The 23,941-nt window shown below is 41.1% G+C and overlaps 2 protein-coding genes across 2 annotated transcripts; one reads left to right on the top strand and one right to left on the bottom strand.

Annotated features, from left to right (window-relative positions):
- Positions 1-1,268: 1,268 nt before the first annotated feature.
- Positions 1,269-9,166, bottom strand: RSAD2 (radical S-adenosyl methionine domain containing 2). Its single transcript, XM_053972221.1, has 6 exons — positions 8,830-9,166; positions 8,484-8,645; positions 7,815-8,044; positions 6,827-6,976; positions 5,094-5,126; positions 1,269-4,523 (listed from the first exon to the last, which is right to left on the bottom strand). The coding sequence occupies exons 1-6, from the start codon at positions 9,140-9,142 to the stop codon at positions 4,359-4,361; spliced, it is 1,053 nt and encodes a 350-aa protein (XP_053828196.1). The 5' UTR covers positions 9,143-9,166; the 3' UTR covers positions 1,269-4,358.
- Positions 9,167-14,597: 5,431 nt separating this feature from the next.
- On the top strand, positions 14,598-23,317 carry CMPK2 (cytidine/uridine monophosphate kinase 2). The gene is made up of 6 exons (XM_053973310.1): positions 14,598-14,658; positions 15,666-16,147; positions 16,486-16,600; positions 17,414-17,615; positions 18,794-19,027; positions 22,044-23,317. The coding sequence occupies exons 1-6, from the start codon at positions 14,598-14,600 to the stop codon at positions 22,162-22,164; spliced, it is 1,215 nt and encodes a 404-aa protein (XP_053829285.1). The 3' UTR covers positions 22,165-23,317.
- The last annotated feature ends 624 nt before the right edge of the window (positions 23,318-23,941 follow it).

Raw genomic sequence — 23,941 nt, 5'->3', positions numbered from 1 at the left:
GCGCGGGGGCGGGCGCGCCCGCGGCGGGCGGGCGCCATTAACGGCCGCGCTCGCGCCGCCGCCCACTTTGAAGCGGCCGCGCCGCGCCAGGCACAGCGGCGCCCCCTGGCGGCGGCGGGAGGCGCCTCCCGGCCGCGGGCGCGGGGATCCCGGGATTTCCCGCTTGGCAGCACCGCCGGCCTGGGCGTGCCGAGCCGAGCCGAGCCGCCGGTTGTACCGTGAGGCTTTTCATCTGCTTGAAGCAATAGCACCTCTGGTTGCCTGAGCGTGATAGGCCGGGCCCAGCAGGTCCGTCAGCGGCAGAGAGAACAACGGGGCTGGTTGTGCCGAGGAGGCGGGGGGTTTGTCCTGCCTGGCAAGGAAGGAAGAGGGGGAAAGCACGGGAACCATGACGGGCACGGCGGTTCTGCGGGAGGTGTCCGAGCTTCCCTGGTGTCGGTGTCAGTGCGGAGCAAGGGCCGGTGCTCCTGCGGCAGGCACGGAGGAGGCACGGCAGGAGCCGCACGGAGCGGGGAGGCGAACGGGAGCTGTCTAGCAGATTCATCGGGCACAGCCCAGCCCCGCTGCGGGGCTGACACAGCCCAGCAGCCACCCCGGCGTGACACACACAGCACAGCAGCCACCCCGGCGTGACACACACAGCACAGCAGCCACCCCGGCGTGACACACACAGCACAGCAGCCACGGGCACGGGGCACACAGCCTGTCACTGCGGCACTGCTGCTGGGCGCCCTCACACCATCGCAGTGTGCGGGGGGATGGCAGAGGGGAGGTAAAAAGCTAAGTATCCTCTCACACACAGCCAAATACTGTGAAAAGCTCAATTTGAGGTTGTCTAGTACAAGAGTTTACCGAGCCTGAAGATGGAAGATGAGCTTGAGAAGCTGCTTGTCTTCAGTCTTCTAAATAGACTGGCTTTTCTCTCTTATTTACCATAACAGAAGATAATCTTATTTTTGTCCTCGGATATATATGGATAGCTGTGCCTTTCCTGTCGGCTGTCATCTGAACAGCACAAGGTATTTGAACTGTCTTCTCCCAGCACAGACCAGTCCACTCAGGCTTGTAACAAGTGCCTTTCATCACGAGGAGAATCACCACCATTGTTCTCCACTTCGGCCTCGATGCTGCCCTTGGCACCGTGCAGGCAGCCCCCATGCTAAATACAGACTAAATGCATCCAGAATTACTGATCTCTTCTGAATGCAGCCACACGTTCTGTAGTATGGCTTGTATTACAGAAAAAAAAAAAAAAATACAGACAGACTTAGGAAAATAGAAACATTTATTGAAAGGTGCAACACACTCATGAAAAACTTAGCATTCATTATTTAACACTATTAGTCCAAAATAGATCATTTGTAACATTCAAATATATCAAGATCCTTCACACTCAAAAAGAGGGCATCCTAAAGTGCATCTTAAGTGACAATTTTACTTGTAACCCAAGGTATAGTCACAATTTTATCAGAAGTCATTCTCTTAAACACTCATTCTCTACATGTTTTTACAAATAGAAACAATTGTATAATGTTAGTAGAATGCAGTGTCAGTTCCTTCCCAATTCAGCATCTTTAGCAAGTGCTTAGCTGCAATACTATGATATGATACACAAAGATACAATTAAGCATATCTGTACTTGTAAGATTTACACTTAATCCTGACTTTTCAGCATCACAACATAGCTGTAATCACTAAGCCTGGGAGTAACCCTGTTGAATTCCATTTTATTTTTCTAGTCCCATACTGAATGGTAGCCCCTACTATATAACGAAAGCCTGAAGTCCACTTTTGGTCCAATATGAACTGTGGTTATAATTTTTTTAAAATAAACTATATTCACCAACCATAGCCAAATTTTTGCTGGTTTACACAACAATAAATTTGGCATATAAAAATCAATAGCTGTTCATTAACTGAAATTACTCTCAAACTGTAATGTGAAATTCTTCATTTCCAATATACAGAACTCATATTTCCTTTGAAAAGGAGTATCACACAGAGCAGAAACCTTTTACTAATTATGTATGGTAACAAGAGGTGATGTGAAATCCCTAACATTTTAAGAAGGTAAGAACACAGAACCTTTTAACAAAAGCCCTCTTAAATGTCTGTGCATTATTTACTGGATTTTGATATTTTCAGCTCCTTCTTGTTTCTCCTGCAGTTTCCTCTGTAGGCACAGAGGAAGCAAAAGAATAGCTATTTACAGGGTAAAACGCAAAGCAAAGAATTACAGGATTTCTAATCTGAACAGGAGTTTGTGTACTTCATATCTGTGTACTATGCTACAGCTGGCATTTTCTGCAGAAACTGCAGGGTTGTAGATTTTTTGGTACATTGATGCACTAAATCATTCCCCATGCTGGGACTGAGACAGCAGCAAAGGAAAATGCTTATTTTCTATCAGTGTGGTGTAGGTACTGAGGAAGAGACTAGATTTAATATTTGAGTGGGGGAAGTCAAACCCCAGTTACATAAATTTGCACTGCCCATAGAGCCAGGAAGAACTCCAGCCAAGGTCAGTGAAATAACTGACAAAAGACTGTGGGGTTACGGTGTGTGGGCCACATTTTAAATGTCACTTACTGTTAATACAAGAAAAAAAAATACTGAAATGTCAGTATCTAGGAAGTGTTGTGATTGCAAAATGCAAAATACAAGGGGACAAAAGAGCACCACTGAGTATATTTACAGTTAGGATAGTAAAAATAGAAACTGAAGGAATTATAAATGGAAAAATTTTCACAGAGTATGCAGAGGAGCACTTTTCTTTACACAGAAGTAACAGCTCCTACTTAAGCATTTCCCCCCTTCACCTTTGAAGATGCATTAGGGGAATGCAAAACATCTCTTTCAAAAATTTCTTTAAAAAATCAATTAGCATTTCCAAAAAAATGGAAGAAGGTGTAATTTTCTCTACGTGGTACATTTAATGCATGCTCGCTCCCAACTGCTGTAAATATTTAAATGTGTGAGACAGTCCAGACATTGAGTTCAGTGGACAGGATGAATGAGTAGTGCCACCTCACTTCTGCTCTGTGCAGTGCCTATCCCTGTGCCCTTCAGACAGAGGGCAGATGGGACTAGTTAAATTTGAAAACCTACAATTATAAAGCCGTAACAATTGCCAGAAAAGCAAGAATGAGGGCAGTATATTAGATTATTTTTCAGGTTTTGGGGATTTTTTTATTTTTTTGTATTTTATATTGATGCTACCTGCTCTTAAAATCAAAGGTAGCTCTCACAAAACCAAATTAATTTCATTTAAAGTCTGCAGGTTTATAACCAGCAAGCTAATTAGTTACTGAGACAAGCAACCTTTAAAACAAGGTTGCTTGATATATGAACTTTGTTGTTTGTAGCTCCATGACTTAGCAAAATAAAAAGCTAGTATGCAACAGAAGATATATGTTGGGTTGTTCTACATGGTATTAATTAGTTTGAGAAGGAATCTTCATCAGAACTGTATGCCTACAGTACGAAAATAGTTTAAAATAATAAATCAATATTTGCAGATGAAAGGAAAATGGAGATACTAATAAAATGAAAACAATGTTTCACTGTAAATATTTGTTATAACTAAGGATATTGCCAATGTGAAATATGATGTTTATCATTAGGTAAAATGTACCTCTAAGTTTTAGGATGGATGAATACAATATTTTTTCATGACTAAATATATGTTTTCACAGAAAATTACATCCCCCAACATTTTTGCAAATATCATGTGTGTATGCAGAGGAGAGGGAGAAGATGCTGTTACAATTAAGTCTTAAAAAATAAAAACTTCCAAATTTTTCACCTTGATTGTCTTTTAAATATATGATTACTTAATGATTCCTAGATTCTAACCCTCTATTATCCCTGAAAAAAGCAGAAGGTGCTTCCAGAGACCTGCCAGCTGGCCCTCCAGTGATCTACCCGGGAACTGCAATCCATCTTGCCCTGAGAAACAGGAAGAATGTGTTCCTTGATAAGAATTTTGACTTATCTGTCATTACAGCTGTTTAGAACGATTTAGTTTTGGGTATTTTTTGGTTTGTTATCTGGCATGCTCACTCATGTAGTATTTTATAAAAACAGTTTGCCTTTAAGTCCTTGGTGCAATGGACTAGAAAGTTTACTTCAGAGATCTCTTCATGTGAAAGTTCTGAAAGTATTTGGTCATACTCAAGAAAATAGACAATGTAGTCTGCATTTAAAAAGCATGTAACATATTCACATGTAGAGTTATACTGAACATCAGTCTGTGCAAAATACCAAGTGTAGTTAAAAGCATTAGATACAAGTATACACTCACCTATAAAGATACACCTATTTTTACAGAATGCACTGCCCTAACTCAGTATATTGAGTCACCAGTCCAGTTTCATATCAGCTTTACTCCACACATACTTTCCTCCTCTTTTTAGGAACATCTTCTCATCAAATCCACTGAATTTTATAGCTGCTTCTACACCAACATCCAGGATAGATTTGGAAGGTTCTTTCCGTCCATTTCTACAGTTTAGAAAACGCATCTGGAAAATAAGATAGATAAGATTATAAGATGTTAGAATTTCAATTTGCAAGATCTTAATTTTTCTACAGACTTAAGCAAGTTGCACTACAAAGTTCCACCAAAACCTATGTAAGTGTATGAAGAGGTTCACTCTAGTCCTTAGAAGGCTCAGAAACTCATGGTTAGACATGTGACGTATCTTAACAGGAACAAAGCAATATCATAATTCCTGAAGATTAAACATTGTCACTTCAGTTACATGTAAACTAAGTGGGCACTCTGAAACTTAACTTTCAGAGCAAGTTCTGTATTTTTATATTAAAGAAAAAAAGCAAAGATGTCCTGCAAATCTAGACATCTATACCTTAAGATTTGTATTGTAAGGATTATGCATGCAGGCTGATGGCAACACCTCCTTAGGTCATACTGTCTTGCAGTTCACAAAATGTCTGATGGGCATAAATCACATCTGTTCCTTGTACTACATGGTAAAATTGTTTTATAGAATGCAGAGCAAATTAACTGATTATCACTGTTGTATACATACATATATTAGCATACAAATACCATGTTTCAAAAAAAGACTTACATATTCATCCAGAATGAGGTATGAATCTCTCATCTGTAATAGATCAAAAGAAAAAACTAAATTAATGTACAAATCAAAATTTCATTCTATTGAAAAAGGAGGGACAAAACAAACACTATTCATTCAAGGTCTGATACAAATCTTTGAAACAATTGCTGTATCACCACTATTTCAGTGAGCTTGGATGAAATTTATAGAAAAAAATGACAGAATTACAAGAAAAGCTTTATGTATGAATAATATGACCTCTCCAGTGTCTAAGTGAAACATGGGTACCCAACTGGACAAAGATGTTTTAAATAATATCCAAGTTTTCTATTAATTTATATGCCAGAAGAAATTAGAGTTTTGCATGCTGGAATGATTATGCCATTTTCCAAACAACTGACATGACCATTTTAACTGGGATGTTTGATTATAAGCCCATCAAACAAAGGTGTTCTGCTGGATCAAAGGTAAAAAAGCTCTCAGGTCTCAACAAAGAAATATGCCAACCGCTGAAATAAGACAGGTTTGCTTAGTTAAATGGGTATCTCCTAAATCCTCCTTAAAATTCTCTGGATAGCTGGAGCTTGCTGCTGTGTAGAACAGGAAATCTGATCAATTTGGTGTTCGTCTTTCACACAGTTTTACCAGAAATCAGAAACAGTCTTCTGGAACCAAACCTACCATGGGAAGCCTTTTTTGAAGGACTTCTATTATGAAGGAAAAAAAAAAAAAAAAAAAAAAAAAAAAAGGTAGAAACAGTTCTGGGTTCTCATCTTAACCCTTTCTCTGATGAGTGCTCCCTCTCACCAAATGCCTTAAATGCTAACTGCACAGCCCCACTTTTAGGTCTTACATAGCAAAGGCAACCCAGTCTGCTCACTTAACCTCTACATACATTAAGAAGTAAACTGTAAATACAGTCCTTATCTGTGGAGAGGAAAAGGAACACAAGATGGGAGATTTAAGGCATTCTTGAACTTGGTTCAACTTGCTATTTATTCACTTATTTCATAAGCTTTCCTAAAAGTGAGTCTTACAACTCTTCTCATCCCATGTTTAGGCTCTGTAGGCATTTACAAAATGGCCTGAGCTCCACCCTTAGGCACCAAAGTCCTTTAGTGTGGTTAATGTAAGCTGGATGGCAGCTGATCAAGTTAACTGGTAGGCTCTGCAAGAGCACATGGAGTCTCCTCCTGAATAAAGAGCCTGAGTGTGCAATCCAAAGGAGTTCAGACAGAAAATGTTCAAAATGCCACTTTATTGTGAGAGGGATTACCCAAAAGTACTATTAGTTGGGTACTGTTCCTCAGTTCCCAATATAATGCTGGTTGGGATGCTATCTTATTCATGTAGGTTGATGACACTGGCATAATGTGACATCATAGTCAATCTCTATTAGGAAACTATACTTAGACTATAAAGTGTGTTTACATTAACTCTGAAATTTTCAGGATCTTGTGCCCAACTCAGGAAGAGTACTCCCACTGATGTCCACAGGACTGGGAACAATGGGTTTTTCCTCTTCCGCTAATAACTTTGTTGTCAATGAAAAGCCTTAAAAAAATCAAAAATCTTGGCTTCCACCATAACAAAACCAGTTGCTGATAAAGTTGTACTGAAGTTGTACTGCACTTCTTCTAAGCCACTTTTAATAGGGAAAGTATTAGTTGCTATGAAAGTTTCTTATTCCTTTCAAATATTCTAGCATTATTTTAAAAGTTACAAAGAGACAGTTTAATTTTTACCTTCTGATTAGATTCAGGTACCAAGCAGGAGACATCTTTGTGGCGATCCAGGAATCGATCAAAGTCTTCATCACTGATAACAAATTTTTCTGCTTCTCTTAGAGCATCCTCACCACTGTTCTCCCCTTCGATAAGCAGGCACTGAAATACCTAAACAAAGAAAGCACCTAGTTAAGACCTTATGTTTTCACTTACCTAGAGGATAAGATACTTCAGTCTCAGTAAAAATGTCTTTAATTTTTCTGTCAGTGGAGCCAAAATGACACAACTTGTGGTAACTGAATACTCCACAAAGGGCATGGTGCAGATTTAATTAACTTTTTGTAAATTAACATTACAGAGTTCTAAATGTTATAAATTATGATTTTCCTTACTATCTGAGATTTCACTTACAGTGTTTTTTGGGGTTTGTATTTTTTTCTGAGTAACTCTGTGTCTATAACAATATCAATGAGGCAAATAATGAGAAATTATTCCACAAGTTCTCCCATATTTATGTCACATTATCTCTACCCATTTTCAAACTTATTTCTAGTAAAAAAATAATAATATGTGTGCAGTAACCTCTAATACTCTGTAAGGGAAAATTAATATACACTTATATCTTGCTAACAATATATTGACTTTAATGTATCATTGTTCAGTAATTTTCCCTAATTTTCTCTACACCATAACATAGTTTCACATGTTAAAGGCTTTCTGTGTTATTTTTAATATACTAAAACAACCTAGATCTACACACACTGAAATAGTAATTTTCTGTACATAATACAGCCAAAAAAAGATTATGGAACTACTGGGCTCTATTTAAGTGCTGAATGAGATAGAACCTATCTCAGCACCATGCAACATTGACAAGAAGGCTCCTAACACCAGCCCAAGGTGGAGCTGGAGGTAAGACTCAGGTCAACAGAAGTTCAGACAACTCCAGGACTTCATTATTACTTTTCTTTGAACAGGAAACATGTGGTATATACTACTTTCTTACCTTCCAGCGCACAGGGTTGAGTGCCTTGATCTGCTCATTCATATCCTCCTCAACATTAAATCTGTTGATGACTGAATTTATTTTAAAAGCAACAGCATACTCTCGGCACCATTGCCTCAATTTATGCAGATTTTCCACATGGTTCTTCTTTCCTTGATGACGGCCAATTAAAACGTTGACATCCTCATCAAAACTATCACATGAAATTGCCAGAATATCTAAATATTCACCTGAAAACAAGTTTTAAAAATTGATTAATATCCAGTCCATCAGCTAAAAGCTGTCAGGATTCTGCTTACTTTCACTTCCTTGTCATGTGTCACAAAATGCCATGTAAATGCAGTTCTGTGGAGTCATCCCATCAACCACAAAATCCACATCAGTATCGAAACACATAGTTTGTGTGTGTGTGTCCCCAGCATAATGGAAAAAGGTGGAACTATTGTTTTATTACACCATTATACCAAAAAGTGTTTATGGTATAATGCCTATCTTTACAGCAGATAATGAACACTGTTTCACTGGTATTTACATTTGATTTGCATTTACTAAAAATTAAGCACTAAGAAACCATCTCCCACTTGCCCTCTATCTCATCCATGGGGGAGGCTGACCCATGGAGGCTCCCCAGCCCTGCCAGTGCAGCTGTGCCCAGTGCTCCCTCCTTACCATACTTCTCGAACCACTGCTTTCTGATCAGGCTGCCATTGCTAACAATGCTGACACTTGGGAGCTCCAACTCCTGCTTGCAAAACTGGACCAGTTTGCCCACAAATTCGCCTCTGTCGTGAAGAAACGGTTCTCCTCCCGAGAAATTGATTTTCTCCATTCCTAGAGACGGACCAAAGAAAGATGCTATGAACCTCTGCTGCCCATTGCCTGCTCCTGTTCAATGTTATCAATGCCCCACGGCAGAGGGTCAAGGGGCATCCCCGGGATAACTCTTTCCACGGCATTTGGTCCTGCGGGGTCCCCATTCCCCGGTTCCCTCCAGCCCCACCTCTCCTGGACTCACCTCCTTCCTTGAGCATCGCCAGCCCCCGCTTGGCCTCCTCCAGCGGCAGCACGAAGGAGGTCTTGGCCGTGTGGAAGCAGAAGCCGCACTTGTAGTTGCACTGCCGCGTGAAGTGGTAATTGACGCTGGTGGGCGTCGGGGGCGCGTCGTCCCATTCCTGCTCCCGCTGTTGCCGGGGGGACGAGTCTCGCCAGCCGGGCAGGGACAGGGACAGGGGAGCCAGGCTCCAGCACAGCGCGCTCAGGCGCCCTCGCAGCGCCGCCAGCACCGCCCGCCCGACGGACAGCAGCCGGGCCAGCAGGGCCAGTTGCATGGCTCGGCTCGGCTCGGCTCGGCTCGGCTCCGCTCCGCTCGGCTCGGCTCGGCTCGGCTCGGCTCCGCTCCGCTCGGCTCGGCTCCGCTCGGCTCCGCTCCGCTCGGCTCGGACCCAGCGCGATGTGCTGCGGTTTGGACTCGCCTGGGCACAGTTCGACTGGACTTGATTGGACTGGAGTCAGTTCGGCTGGTTTTGGTTCAGTTCAGTCCGACCCGGCTCGGCTCGGCTCGCAGGCTGCAGAGAGGTGTCCGGCGCTCCGCACTTAAATGTGCAGTGACCGCCTCCCCTCCCCGCCCGTCCCGCCCCGCCGTGCAGGACCGCGGGGAACAGCTCGGTTTCGTTTTCCCTTCTCCCAGAAGCGAAACTTGGCACCGAGACGCGATGTTTTCCGTCTCCTGCTCTGCCCCACCCGTGGCCCCAGAGTCCCCATGCTCCAGAGCCGCCTCTTGGCCACGGCCACCGCAGAGCCCGCCGACTGCCTGGGGCTGGGAGCAGGTTTGAGCACCTCTGGGTTTGAGCGGGTCTAGAACCTAGGACCCCTTTTGGTGTGTGAGGTCTCAGTGACTTTGGCTCTTGTCGTTAAACTCGTGAAGCAGGGGGGAAACTGAGCTTGTACAATGGCACCACACCTTTGTCAGGCATTCAAGAGTTCCTAAGTTTAAACAGTTTTGCATGGAAAGCAACCCAAGGGAGGGAGCCTGACGGCTTCAGATCCATGAAAAGAAAGTAATTGCAGGGTTTTTTTAATTCTTGATATCCAGTAATGCTCCTCAAGCAAAGCTACTGCACTGAGTTGAGCACATGGTTAGCCTTAAGAGCAGGAACAGTTGGCAGCCTGAGGTGAGACATTGGTTGCTGCCCACACATAGTAACACCAGGAGAGACGAGGACAAAGCTGCCAGTTTCCATATTCCTCAATTCCTTGATGGTACAACAGGTACTGCTGGAGAAGGAGCCCCTCCATGATAATACCAGTTGCCATCTTCAGTCTTCCATTGTATCTAGACACACCAACAGGATTGTCACAAATTTTCAGCCTCACTTTGTCTTCAGTCAGCCTGTCCTCACTCTTGTGTGGGCTGTTTGACATTGCCACTACTACCAAGGTACAGAGTCATACTCAAATCTTAACACCTTCCAAATGCATGTTATCAATGGCCTAAAATGGAGCTTCCCTCACTTACATTGACCAGTCAGAACTGCTGATGTAGCCAAGCAGTCTTGCCCTCATGTTCTCTTCTTTTTATTTCCCTTTTTTTCCCTTCGAATAAAGGGGTAGAACTATCTTCATCCTGTGCAATTTTCATTGGAAACAAAACCTGCTTGTGAATAAGAAGTGATAATTAGGCCTGTCATTGGCTATCATCAAATTCCCGTCATCTTTCCTTCACTTTCCTGGAGGTGATTTACTAGCTGAATAATGTCTAGATCAGCAAAAAACATTTTGAACTATTTTTATTGTTTGAATGGTTTTTATTGTTGTCTCTTATCAGCTGTTTCTTGCTGCAGCAGGTTCATACTAGTATAGGGCAGAATGAGAAACTTCTTGCTGTGTCTGGCTCTAGTAATGCCCCCTCACAAAGGTACTGCTGCAACATGATGGGAAACATCTCACTTCTGAGGCTTTCCAAAATGGTCTCAGAGGCTGTCAACAGAGATTATTCCAGCAGGAGTTAACCATGTGCCCTTCCAGTTCCTTGAGGTTTATGTAAGACACAAAATTAAGGATAAAAGCAGGATATTCTAATAAATAGTTTGTTGATCACAAACTTAAAAATATGATTGGAAAGGGAGGTGGACAAGACAATGCAAATTTAAACTGAAATCTGGCATTGGAATTGCTAATTGGTAGCTTCAATGTTTCAATTAATTTGGAGAATTCTGATATGCCCTGTTTCCTCCTCCCTCCATACATCCCTTCTGTTGCATGGTAGGAACCCTATTTCATTTCTTATCTTCTCTGGGCCCAATTCAAATTCCTTTCTGTCCTCATTCATATCCTTTGTTCGTGTCAAGTCAAGCCAATACAGATTTAGGAACTACAGCCTTTCTTCTTTGAGGTGGAAGGCTCATGACTAGCCCTGAGTTTGTTGCCTAGCACCTCAGCTGGCCAGAAAAATTAGATTCAGAATACTTAATTTCCAAAGTCAGTAAAGAATCCTTGATATTTATCAATTTCTCTTGACACAAGACTTACATCTGATACCCAAACACTCCAAAAACATGTCAGAAAAATATTGCTCAATAAATCAGAAAACTAAAACATTAGCATTTTTTGACTGTTTTTCTTTGAAAACACAAATCTCTGTTTCAAGGAACAAAACATGCAGAGAGCTTTGCACCCACATACTCAAGGCTTCCCGTTCTTCGTAATTCTATCGGTGCTTTCTTAGAAAATGGCAATTATAGTTCTTTTTACTTTTTTTCTCAACTAAGTATGTTTTCAGATGACAATCTCTGCTTTATTGTAAAGCCTGTCAAAGTAAACCCAGACCAGGATGTGCCCCCTATATATATACAAGTCCCAGCAGCATCAAGAAGGACATTCATCTTTTACATCCCAAAATGTCTTAGCTCACAGGCTCTATGGTGAGGCCTTCAAGAAAACACAAGTGTGCATTTTTATGCACAAGCTTTGAATCCACAGGAAATATTGCAAGCAAGAACTGGAATGAAATTTTCTGTTGTGATGCCTTCTGGAAGAACCTTAGAAAAGCAAGCATAAATGTTCCTTGAAAATTGTAGGAAGTATGATTCTTTCCTCTGGCTTCCTACAGAAGCCATCTTACAGTGGCATGATGGAGTCCCAGTAATAAAAATGTTTCTGTTTTCCAAATCCGTATCTAAAAACCCTTTAAAGATTAATAATATTTTTCAAAAATTATTGAATAATGTTATTAATAGTGCACTAGGCAATAAAAAAGTACAGAACTAACATGGAAGAATCCAAATGGATAAACATACATAATGCTTTTGTGCCTAGTTGCTAGGAAAGCAAAACCTTTAAAACAACTATATAATATTTATCGAATTAATGTAATTTTATATTTGAAATAAATGTACTGATTTCTCCAGAGTGGCCATTTGGCAGTTCCAGTCAAACAGTATTTTGCTAGGCAAACCAAACTACTGATACAAACCAGTAACATAAAAAAGGTTAAAGGAGGAGTCGTATCACATCACCTGGGAGGACCAGAAATGGTCCAAGGACAACCAGGCAACTCATGCAAATCATGCAATGGCAGATACAGTTTTAGCATTTGATAAATGTATTACTTCTTGCTCTAGTCTCAGCTGGAAATGATCTATTTCTTGTTGCGTCTGCAGCACTATAAATGCAAAACTGTCAAGGACCTTGTACTTAAGAGTGACTCAGCTCTCCTTGAGATGAAAAAATCCGAGGGGAAATTACCAAAAAGAAAGCTCAAACCCACATGCAATTAACTTATGAAAGACATATGAAACACACAATACATAGATATAACTATAGATACAGATTAGGCACATTTGAAAGAAGTCCACCATGGGCCCTTAATAGTGTATATGTGATTTCCAATTCAGGAAGTATTAAAAAGATGGTTTCTGTGATCTAGGAAAAAATCATAGAATTGTGGAATGATAGAATACCAGGCTGGGAGGGACCTCAAGGCTCATCAGATCCTTTGCTGACAAAAGTATTGAGAGAAGAATCCTTCTGTGTCCTTCTGTGTCCTTTCCATAGCCTTCCTCAAACATCTGGCAGTGGCCACTGTCATGGGCGGAAGAGGAATCTCTTTTGGCCTGACACTATACTGACTTTTGTGTTCTTATGGTCTTATCCCCACATCTTTTTCTTTACTGGAGTGCCCTTTACTGATATTCTTTAAAGTTTATTCTGAATTAAAATAGCAGTTTTATTTGCATGCATTCTATGTACCTACACATTTTATGGGCCTTTGAGTTTTTCCTGCCTGTGTATCAGACAGCTGTTTACAGGACTGTACACTTAGATATATTTTAAAGTTACAGGCTAATCAATTTCCATGGTTTGGTTTTGTTTTTTTCCCCTCTTTTTCCACTTTTTGTGGATCAAAATTTTTTGAATATTCATAAGGCCTCTTGTTGTCTCTGTATCTCATCCCTATAGCTCTATGTAAGCACAGTGGACACTCAAAGATGTAAAAATGCTCCTGAAAAGTGTTTCGTACATAATTAACACATTTGTTCTTCAACATTCCTTCATATTATACAGAGGAAAAAATTATAAATGTCCTTGTAAAGAGACTGAAAAAATCATACTGTCTCCACTGATTTTAAATAAAACAAAACATCTTGGGCATAAAAAGACAACTCTCTTTTCCTATATTTTTACTTGACTCCTGCAAGAGGGTACTTTAAAGTAATTAGGCAGGAGAATAGGCATCACATGCCTATTATGAATTATCTCATAAGCATATTATGAGATAATATGCTCACCATTCCTCACCACCACCAACTTGGTTCAGGAATGGTTCTAACAAAGTTGTATCAAGGCAGTGAGATGGAAAAAGGGAGAAGAGAAAATGAAAGTAAGTGCTTTCCATTTGCTCAGCAGAAAAGGGAAAGGCAACAGTAGCATTGGAGGAAAAAAAAAAAAAAAAACAAAAACAAACCAGAAAAAAACGAGAAAGAAGCTGAGAGGTCAGTGAGGGAAATGGCCAGCTTTACACACTCTTTTGAAATGAAACTTGGCTGCAAGTCACTTGAACCTCAAGCAAACAAATGAACAGAAAATTGGCAGGTAAGTTTCGGTATAAAGGTGAGGCAGTGCAGATCCAAAAGAGTCATTGAAACCTTGTGTACCTGATGCTGAGCTCAGCAGTGGCACTTGTGCTCAGGAAGGACGTCTTAGTCACTGTTGCTTCTCCTCTGAAATCAATGGCTCTGTTGGGAAGCAGCAGAGAAAAAAGTCAACTTAAAGCTTAGAATCACACAGAAACAAGGTAGATTGCATTACTCTGTTGGTCTGTGAAACTTTGGTAAATGTAACCAAACCCTGACTAGTGATACAGTTCAGGTCTCCACATCTTGGCAGGACCTTACAGTTAAAGAAGTCATCCTTGTTTCTAACTGATGAAGCAGCTGCTTTACCAAGGGATAGAGGCTGTCATTTCTGACATGAAAATGCTGAAGGGGAAATCTGAGTAATCTTTTAAAAATCCTGTATGTAATAAATAAATTTGAACTGTTACTCACCAAAATCAGTAATATTAGAAGGAACACTTGATGAAATAAGGATGTTAGTTTAAAACTTATAAATTTTTTATGCAACAGAAGAATTGCTAGAATTGGGGAAACTCCACAGGGGTTTGTGGAGGTAGATTGTATCACAGAGTGAACAAGAGATTTAGCCAACTCCATGAGCAAAGGTCCACAACAGGTGCTGAAAGGGAAAGATAAGGATGTACTGCTTAACATTCCTAATTTGGTGACTATGGAGGCTGGAGGAGCACAAGGACTAGGAGAAGTGACCATGGATAAGATAGACATGTACAGTGTGTCATTCTGCCAGACAAAATATTGGCTGAGAAGAGCCCCTACTCTTAATCAGTGCATATTATTATCATTTTAAAATGACATATTGGCTTCCTGTATAATGAAACATATTTTACCCTGTGTCTTCTGGTATCCATACCCAGATGCCATAGCCATGTGTTTGAGTGATGTGGAATGGTGCTGGAGTTCTCAGATATGAAACAGCCTTAAAAAGAACCAAATGAATTTTGGTACATGATGCTGAGACTGTATTGAAGAGCTTCGAAGGCTGTGTTCCCAGTTGTGGCTCTGTCCCAGACCTCCATCAGTTTCTTCGGGATGGGCAGTTTCCAGCTAATACAGATGATTTGCTGGTCCTGCCTACCAGCTGCTCCCCTCTCCCTGCAGTTACACAAAGTAAAAGGTATTTGTGCAAGCGTTTGAGATGACCAGAGGAAGACAAGTTTCCAAGGAATTTCTTGTAGAGTATATTAATTCAGAAAACATGTCAGAAGTTTAACTTTAGATATCTCTAAGCAGCAGTTCTCCAACTATTGAAAAAGAAAAGTTTTCTACAGAGATACAGGTTCTCAAACATTTTAAGTTACATATTTTGAAAACTCAAAAACTACATTTTAGGCAATGTTACTCATAGCAGCTGTCATGAGACTAAGTCTGTGCTATTGCTACTTGCAGTGTTCCTGGTTCCTACATCTGAGCTGATGAAAGCTAGAATTGGCCATTGCAAAATTGCTTGAAAAATGAAAACAGCCTTCTAAAAGTCCAGTTTACTCCCAAAATTATTTGTGTCTGTCTTGTTATCAAGGCACTGAATAACCAAATAATGGGGTCAAGTTACTGATATGCCTGACAGCCCAGTGCTGCTTGGGCACTGCAACTCAACAAAGTAGTTGGGTTAGGACTTGTTTGTCATTTTGGGCCAGTCCTAAGCAGTGGAGCATATTTGCACTAATATTTTGTTTGTTTGTTTGTTTGTTTGGTTTTTTTTTTTTGTTTTGTTTTTAAGAAGATCACCAGGATTCAGCCACGAGAGCCCGTGGGAATGTGACCCTTTGTTGCTGGCGGACGGGCAGGCCGGATCCCGAGGCTGGGACTTTACATCCCGTGATTGCTGGCGCCCATCCGCGCACAGACCCATTCCCCGCGGGACCAAACCCGTTCGACCCGCCGCCAGCGACGCGGGGCGGGGAAGGCAGAAGGGCGTTCCGAGAAGCTTCCCCTTGTTCCGAGGAGCTGCCCTCTGCTCCTCCCCGGTCCCCGCAGACCGGCGCCTTCCCGGCCGGCCGGGCCAGTTTCGTTTCCCGCTGGCTCCTCCTCCGCCTCCGCCCGCCCCCTCCGCTCTGCCGCTGGCCCGGCTCGCTGCTCCCGGCGCTCGGCTCCCGGCTCCCGGCGATGCTGGGGCGCTGCGCCCCGGGCTCACCGGGCCCCCGGCCCATGGTCCGTGCCCTGCCGCCCTCCGCCAGCGCCCTCCGCCAGCGCCTGCGCCAGGTCAGCACCGCGGGCGCGGAGCCCACGTTTGGCTCTCCAGCACCGTGGGGCGGGCGGGTGCCAAGGGAGCGAGGGGTAATCGTTTTAAACGAAGGGAGGGCAGGTTCTGACCAGATGTAAGGTAGAAGTTTTTTACGATGAGGGTAGTGAAACACTGGCATAGGTTGCCCAGAGGGGTGATCGATGTCCCATCTCTTGAAACATTCCAGGTCGGGGTGGACAGGGCTCTAAGAGACCTGATCTAGTTTAGGGTGACCCAGTGCTCTGCATGGGGGCTGGACTAGATGGTCTTTAAAGGTCCCTTCCGACCCAACACATTCTGCGATCTCTCCTTGCAGTGTGCAGAACGGATCCCAGAGGCTGGAGCAGTACTCGACCTGCTGGAGAAATGCCCAGAGCACCAGAAAAAGGGAGGTTTTCCCGTCATAGTTTTTGAGGGGTTGGATGCCACGGGTAAGAGCAACATGTGGTTGAAGAACCTCAGATGAGAAATCGTTGAAAGGAGCAACTGCTATGTTTTTATTAGGCATAAGGCTTTAAAATAAAATTTTAAAAAATCTCGGAAATCTGTGACAGATAAGGAATTAATAATTTCAAATGCCAATCTGTCTTCTCTTACTTATAAAAGATTACTGTATGCTAATATACATTCAGTGGTTTAATTCCTTACCTATACAAATGTAAGAATACAGAGTGGAGTACTGAAAATTAAATTTCTTGTTCAGATGATGAAACATACTTTTACTGGAGAGTTTTAAAATAAATGTACTAAACTAGTGGTAGTCTGGGGAACTGCCAGCAGTTTGTCTAAGACAGAAATATTACTTGCTTTTGGCTAACTTTGTTTTCTGACTTGTCAGTTAAAGAGAACTGAAAATCCTCATAAAAAGAAGGAATTGGATGACCAGCATGGCAATATTCACATAAATTGCAACTGAGAAAAATATTATAAATTAATATATATGGAAATTGCCATGAATATATAGAGAAATTGACATGCACCTAATGCTTTTAAGGGAGTGAAAACTGAAAACTGGATAAAGGAAGGGCTGGAAGGCCCAGAGAACAGGAAAGGGAGTAATAATTCCTGCAACCAGACTCAGAATCAGTTTCCACTGGAAACCATATGACAAGAAGCTCGGGTTAGATATTCAGATGTCAGAGCCTGTATGCCACATGAACAGACAGGAGCGTTTTTCAGTTTTTAAAACTCAGGTGTATCTGGTAAATAATATAATGAATGTTACCTTCTTAAATGAAATGCAGGCAAAACCACAGTGACCCAGGCTGTTAAGGACAAGCTGAATGGCATTCTGCTGCGGTCCCCACCAGCGTGCATCAGCCAGTGGAGGACTATATTTGATGATGAGCCAACACCCATTAAAAGAGCATTTTATGCTGCGGGCAACTACATTCTGGCTTCAGAGATTGCGAAAGCATCCACTCAGGCACCTGTGATCATAGACAGGTTTGTGTATTTAAGAAGCCCTCTTATATCAGTGCCATCATACAGTTGTTCAGTGTTACAAGCAGTCAGTGATCGTCTCTGTGTTTCTTCAGGGGTTTTGTTTTGGGTTTTTTTTATAGTTTGTTTAGGGGTTTTTTGGAAGCACTCTGCAGAGAGTCAGATAAATATTAAATCTTCTAAAGAGTAACACTTATGATAACAGTAAAATAGGGATCTTCAATCAGTGTAATACTCATAACTAGCTTTAGGACACATGAAAATTGTTACATCTTCAGTTAGGAATAGTGAAGGAACAGACTGTGCATCCTGAGCTAAACCAGGGTTTTGTGAAAAACCAGAAGAGACTGTGGGCTGCTGCTCATGGCTGGTCATGGTCACCTCTAAGATGTGTCTCAGATATGGGTGGATTGGAATGACTGAGTTTTAGGTAGACTTACTCTTTCTGAATTTAAACACAGAGATATGCTCCCCACTTTTTTGGGTTTGTTTGTATTATTTCTGGTTTTCACTAACTGTGTAGGCAGCTTACAATATTACTGTGCATAAAAAAGTCTAGATGTACTTTGAACCCTCTGGCTTATTTCAGTATGTGTACTGTAACCTTGGGCTAGAACACACACAGACACACATACACACATACGTTGTTTGCATGTGAGTGCTATTTTCAACCACCCCCAAATCCACTGAAATCTATCAAACACAGTGCCTTGTAGTGGGGGGAATGTTAAATGCAAGTGAAATTACTAACACTGGTAATGCCTGTGTTCATTCGCATGTTTGTGAAGACTGCATGTTCTCTACCAAATCTATTGCAGTAAGTAGGATGGGAACCACAAAAAAGGAGTCTCAGAGTAAAGGATTTTGAGATATAGTGTAACTCTTCTTTGACCTGTCTCAATATATGTGGAGACTTTCTTTTGATAGGAGTATCTGAAACAGTCTCTACATAATGTTTTAATTAATAGTTCACATTAACTCTGAATAGTACACTGAGTATTATCATTGTTAAGAAATAATGGATAGCACAGAACTGTTATTTGGATTTCGCTTCAAAGCCATGCTGTCATCTATCTCATCATTATTGACTTGTTGTTATAATGCCAACTGACTCCTATATTACTGAAGAATTAATGTTCTCTTTAAAATTTCTCTCCCTCCATTTTGTACTTTCCTGACAGATACTGGCACAGCACAGCTGCCTACGCAATTGCCACTGAAACAAGTGGGAAAGTCCAGGATCTTCCACCAGCTCAAGATGAGGTGTATCAGTGGCCTGAGGATCTTCTTAAACCTGACCTTGTTCTTCTCCTGACTGTTGACCCTGAAGAACGAGTCCGGAGACTTCAGCATCGGGGGTTGGAGAAAACAAAGGAGGAAGCTGAGTTGGAAGCTAACAGCTTGTTTCGCCAAAGGTACCCTTTAATGGGGAATAAGAGGCTGGAGGCAATCTTGGCTCCTGTGGGATCAATAACAAATGTGCCTCTCACATTACTGGGACAAGAATTTCCACAAGAATTTCTTTTGTATAAGGTTTTGTTTTGTTTTTGGTTTTTTTTGGGGAAGAATGCATGCCTGTTAGGGAGGGTAAATTTTGTCACTTCTAATTGAAAGTGTTTGAAAGATGCAGATGTATAATTTAATTGTCCTGTAAAGGAGCTTTGAGTTAAAATACTTCTGTTTTTCTTCGATGCTTTTATTTTAGCATCTTTCTCAGTGAGGTCATGAAGGAGATGGACTTAAGAGTTCCAGGACTGATAGGCAAGAAGTTGAAACACATAGCTTCCCCAGGAAATTCTGGAACTGAGCTCCAGATTAAGAGAATAAACTTAAAACATCCTCTTGTAGATGTCTTTAGTTGTACAAAGTGTTTCAGGTACCAGTATAGTCAATACCTTCAATGGAGCCTTCAAAGTGATTCATGTCACCACCCATTTGGAGCTCAGTGATCTAAACTTAAGTATCTAAAGCCTTTTGATATGAGATGTGATGCAGAACCTGTGGACACTTCCTGGGCTAGGAACTGGAAGCTAAATGAGAAAGTTCTGAGCATCTCAAGCAGTACTAGGTACATTAACTTAAGCAACTGAATGGCATCCCAAGTTTCCTGCTTCAGGGTGTGCTGAACTGCTATCTAGGCTCTGCCAAATGTATTGATTACATCATCTTTGTCTATGGTGGAAACTCAAATGCCCAATGTTTGTGTAGACAGCTCAGCAGAGACACTTGAATATTGGTTTCCTTATCTACAAGCAAGGCCGAATCTACCTTTAGGCTTTTAAATTTCTGGTGATGGAATAACTTAAAGATATTGTAAAGTCAAAAGTGGCTATAATTTGTAAAGCCAAAGTGGCTTTACAAAGGGGAGATTTTCCCTGACAAATTCAACATTGGTGAATGAGGCAGAGCAACTGATGACATCTGCCTGGATTTCTGCAAAGTGTTTGACAATGTCCCACATGACATCCTCATCTTCAAATTTAAAAGACATAGATTTGATCAATGGACCATTCAGTGAACAAAAAATTGGCTGGATGGCAGCACACAAAGAGTTGTGGTCAACGGCTTACTGTCCACACGGCAGCCAAAGACAAGTGGTGTCCCCTGGGTCTCTACTGGGGCTGATACTATTCGCATCTTTTTGGTGGCATGGGCAGTGGAAGCGAGTGCACCCTCAGCAGATTTGCAGACAAGACCAAGCTGTGTGGTGCAGTGGACATACTGGAGGGAAGGAATGCCATTCAGAGGAACCTGGACAGGCCTGAGAGGTGGGCCTGTGTAAACCTCATGAAATTCAGCAAAGGGAAGTACAATGTCCTACACCTGGGTCGTGGCAATCCCAAGCACAGCTACAGGTTGGATGGAGAAGTGATTGAGAGTGCCCTGCAGAGAAAGGCTTGAGGGTAATGGTTGATGAAAAACTCATCATGAGCTGGCAATGTGCACTCATAGCCCAGAATGCCAACTGTGCCCTGGGCTTCATCTGTGCACCATGGCCAGCAGGTTGAAAGAGGGGATTCTCCTCCTATACATTGCTCTTGTGAGACCCCACCTGGAGTGCTGAGTCCAGTTTTGGTGTCCCCATCATAAGAAGGGCATGGAACTGTTGGAGCAAGCTCAGAGGAGAGTCACAAACAACTGGAGCACCTCCTCTACGAAGACAAATTGAGAAAGCGGGGCTGTTCAGCCTGGAAAAGAGAAGGTTGAATGGACACTTCTTAGCAACCTTAGAGTATCTGAAGGGGCCTACAGGAAAGCCAGAGAAGGACTATTAATCAGGAACTGTAGAGGTAGAACAAGGAGTAATGGATACAGATGGAAAGAGGGGAAATTTAGGTTAGCTATTGGGAAGAAACTTTTCACTGTGAGGATGGTGAGATACTGAAACAGCTTGCCCAGAGACGCTGTGGATGCCCCAACTCTGGCAGTGTTCAAAGTCAGGTGGGATAAGGCCTTAAGCAACCTGGTCTGGTAGGAGGTATCCCTGCCCATGGTAGGGGGATTGGGACTAGATGATCTTTCAGGTCCATTCCAGCCCCTTAACATTCTAGGATTCTGTGATTGCTTAATTTTGACAGAAATTCTGTGTGGACACACAGCTCATATAGTGGGACCTGCAAAGGGGTGAGTTAGCTAGGGAACATGCTGCCATTTAAGCATCTTTTACATTTTAATTCTGTTACTGCATATTTGTGTCAGAAAGCTTTTAGTTATTTCTACCTGTTTATTATGTCAATCTGAATATGAGACTATCCAAAATCCTCCTTGATTTGTCTTGTGACTTCTGTCCTAAATTGCATTATGGAAACATAATAATATGTTCCCATAATATTAAAATAATATTCACATCCTCATTCACACTCTCAAAGACTAAATGTGGGAGAGTTCTGCTATAAGCCTAATGGTTTATAGCCTAAGTGAAGAAGTTTTCATCCTGTATTTTATCCTGTTATTCGTCTGGTTAGTTGATCAGAGGAAGGAGTTGAACAATATGTCAACTCTGTAATCTAACGAGTCAAAGCTGAGATCTGTCAATGAGTACAACTACACAATGCAATGCCATATAGTTCAGAGATACCTTAGCAGAAACTGAAAAAAATTAATTTGGGTGCTAGAAGCAGACTGTCCACTCTACTGCTATGCCAGACTGTATCCAGTGATAAGCCGTAAAGAAAGAAATACTTTATTCCATGCCTTGTTAATATGGCTGGAGCTCTGGGAATCAATGTCAAGGAAAGTATGTGGTTTGAGATTTACATTGTAATAGTTACTAATGGTTTATTGCTCTTTGCAGGAGATTTCATTCTTAGCTTCATATTAGATTTTCTATCCTCTGTCTCTGTAGTGCGAGCACTATCTTCTGAGATTGATGACTAATTTCATTTCATATCCCTGAAATTTGAAGTTTAATTTCTCTTGTTTTGTTTTTAGAGTTGAAGAGTCATACAAAAGGATGGTGAATCCTGCATGCCAAGAGGTTGATGCCAGCCCCTCCAAGGAAGAGGTTCTCAAGACTGTTCTACAGCTAATTAAGAAACACTGTGCTTTTTAAAAGCAACTTTTAAAGTGTAGTAGCACTTAAAAGATGCTTTTTATTGCCCCACTGGTTTTGGTACCTCAAAATGTCTCAGAGAAGTACTGAATACAGTTTTATTCTGATTTATACATATGTATATATATGTACTGATTTATTATGATTTATTCAGATTTATACAGTAATTTGTGCAGGTTATCTGTTTTGTGGTTGCTACTCTACTTTTCTTATAAGAAAAATGCTACTCACGTCATTCAGCATTCTTAGTAAAAAAACAAACCTACTACAGTCATGCATGAAGAGCCTCAGAGTATTTTCTGACACCAGGACATTTTGAGGTGCTATCATGTTGCATCTTCATCACCAAGAGAACCTATTCCCCAATCCATTGTGTACCAAAATTTGCTGCACTGCATCAGGAGCATTAGATGCCGAAGGAGAGCCTGAAATATCATCAGTACTAAAACCATAAAATCATAACATTTAGGAACAGAAAATCCAGTGCCCAGTGTTGAGGTTTTTTTTTTTGGGGAATAGAGGATGAGCAGCTGTTGCTGTGATGGGCATCCTGGAAAAAATGTGTCGTAAATGAATACCAGTAAACACCAAGGGCTCTAAGTAATAAAGTCCAAGCCTGTTTATATATTCAAATAAAATATCAATTATTTTCAGAGGGAAACCAGATAATGCCAGCAAATGAGAAACAGAGACCCGAGGAGAACCCAAAATAAAAAACTTATAAATGATCACTAAAATATTTTTTATGAAACTTTTTCTTTATCCTATTACTATTTGTTAATGAGAACTAGTATTCTTTTGAGAGAATCCAAAATGAAAAACCACAGAGATTCTGAGCAATGGGAATGATTGCACCTTTTCAGTTCATCTTTCTTTCTTGTGTGGGTGTTTGAACAGGTTGAATGTGAAAACAGGCTACATCAGGTGTGCAAAAGCTTATTTTTATGTATATTAGTTTAACTATTGTTACTCCTAAGTCTAAAACTAAACATATGGATAAGCCTTTGTGAGGTCAGAAATAAAGCCACAGCTCCAGAAAAAAAAATCTTAAAATGTAAATTTGATTTAAAACACTTTAACTTACTTTCTTGTTTTAAGCAAGTGCAATTATCAATGAATCTGTCTTCTAAATAAAAACATACTCAATACTGTAGTTCCTATGTCCAGTCTGTATATACAAAGTGATAGAAAGAAAAACTTCTAAAAATGCATTTTACTCATGCACTGTTTAATGTTTTTGAGTATGTTATTAATATATTGTATAATTTATACATTCTATAAATTTATAAATTCTAGAAATAGATGCTGTTTTGTTTCTTATATTATTTTTATTTCAGCAGCCTTTGAATTTGCCATACATGCAGACTGAAAATGCATATTTGTAGATGCTCTAATTATTTTAGAAATTATAAAGCATTCAGGTACTCAGTCCTGGATAGAGGAAAATCTTATATAGAAGACACTACTGCATATCAGGGTGCAAATACGTGCGTGTCGTAAATATTTTGTAGCCTTAGCTTGTCCAGGTAAAAGATCACATGGCCTGAGAAACTCCACTTGCCCTTTCTCCTTACGCAAACTTGCACATGAAGCCAGACTTTCTGGGTTTTGATGCTGGGTTCTTAGAAGTGTAGGTTCATATTTGCAAAGGTGCTGATAATATATATCTGCAAAAACTGACATCAGACATTATCAATTACACACATGCAGAATATATTCATAGTCGAAGTTTTTCTATAATCCAAAGCTACTGATGCAGACTAGGAGAACAGCGAAG

This window comes from Vidua macroura, chromosome 3 (assembly GCF_024509145.1).
Source record: "Vidua macroura isolate BioBank_ID:100142 chromosome 3, ASM2450914v1, whole genome shotgun sequence".
NCBI classification, from domain to species: Eukaryota; Metazoa; Chordata; class Aves; order Passeriformes; family Viduidae; genus Vidua; species Vidua macroura.
The sequence above is the reverse complement of the archived record's forward strand: the minus strand, read 5'-3'. Positions and strand labels throughout refer to the sequence as shown.

What these genes read in the sequence shown, in the direction of transcription:
- RSAD2 (XM_053972221.1), bottom strand. Translation starts at nt 9,142, where the DNA reads ATGCAACTGGCCCTGCTGGCCCGGCTGCTGTCCGTCGGGCGGGCGGTG. An exon ending in GGCGATGCTCAAGGAAGGAG is followed by an intron (nt 8,646 to 8,829) that starts GTGAGTCCAGGA and finishes GTCCGTCTCTAG; the next exon opens with GAATGGAGAAAATCAATTTC. An exon ending in ACCTCATTCTGGATGAATAT is followed by an intron (nt 4,524 to 5,093) that starts GTAAGTCTTTTT and finishes CTTATTTTCCAG; the next exon opens with ATGCGTTTTCTAAACTGTAG.
- CMPK2 (XM_053973310.1), top strand. Translation starts at nt 14,598, where the DNA reads ATGGAGGCTGGAGGAGCACAAGGACTAGGAGAAGTGACCATGGATAAG. An exon ending in TGAGGGGTTGGATGCCACGG is followed by an intron (nt 16,601 to 17,413) that starts GTAAGAGCAACA and finishes AATGAAATGCAG; the next exon opens with GCAAAACCACAGTGACCCAG. An exon ending in AACAGCTTGTTTCGCCAAAG is followed by an intron (nt 19,028 to 22,043) that starts GTACCCTTTAAT and finishes TTTTGTTTTTAG; the next exon opens with AGTTGAAGAGTCATACAAAA.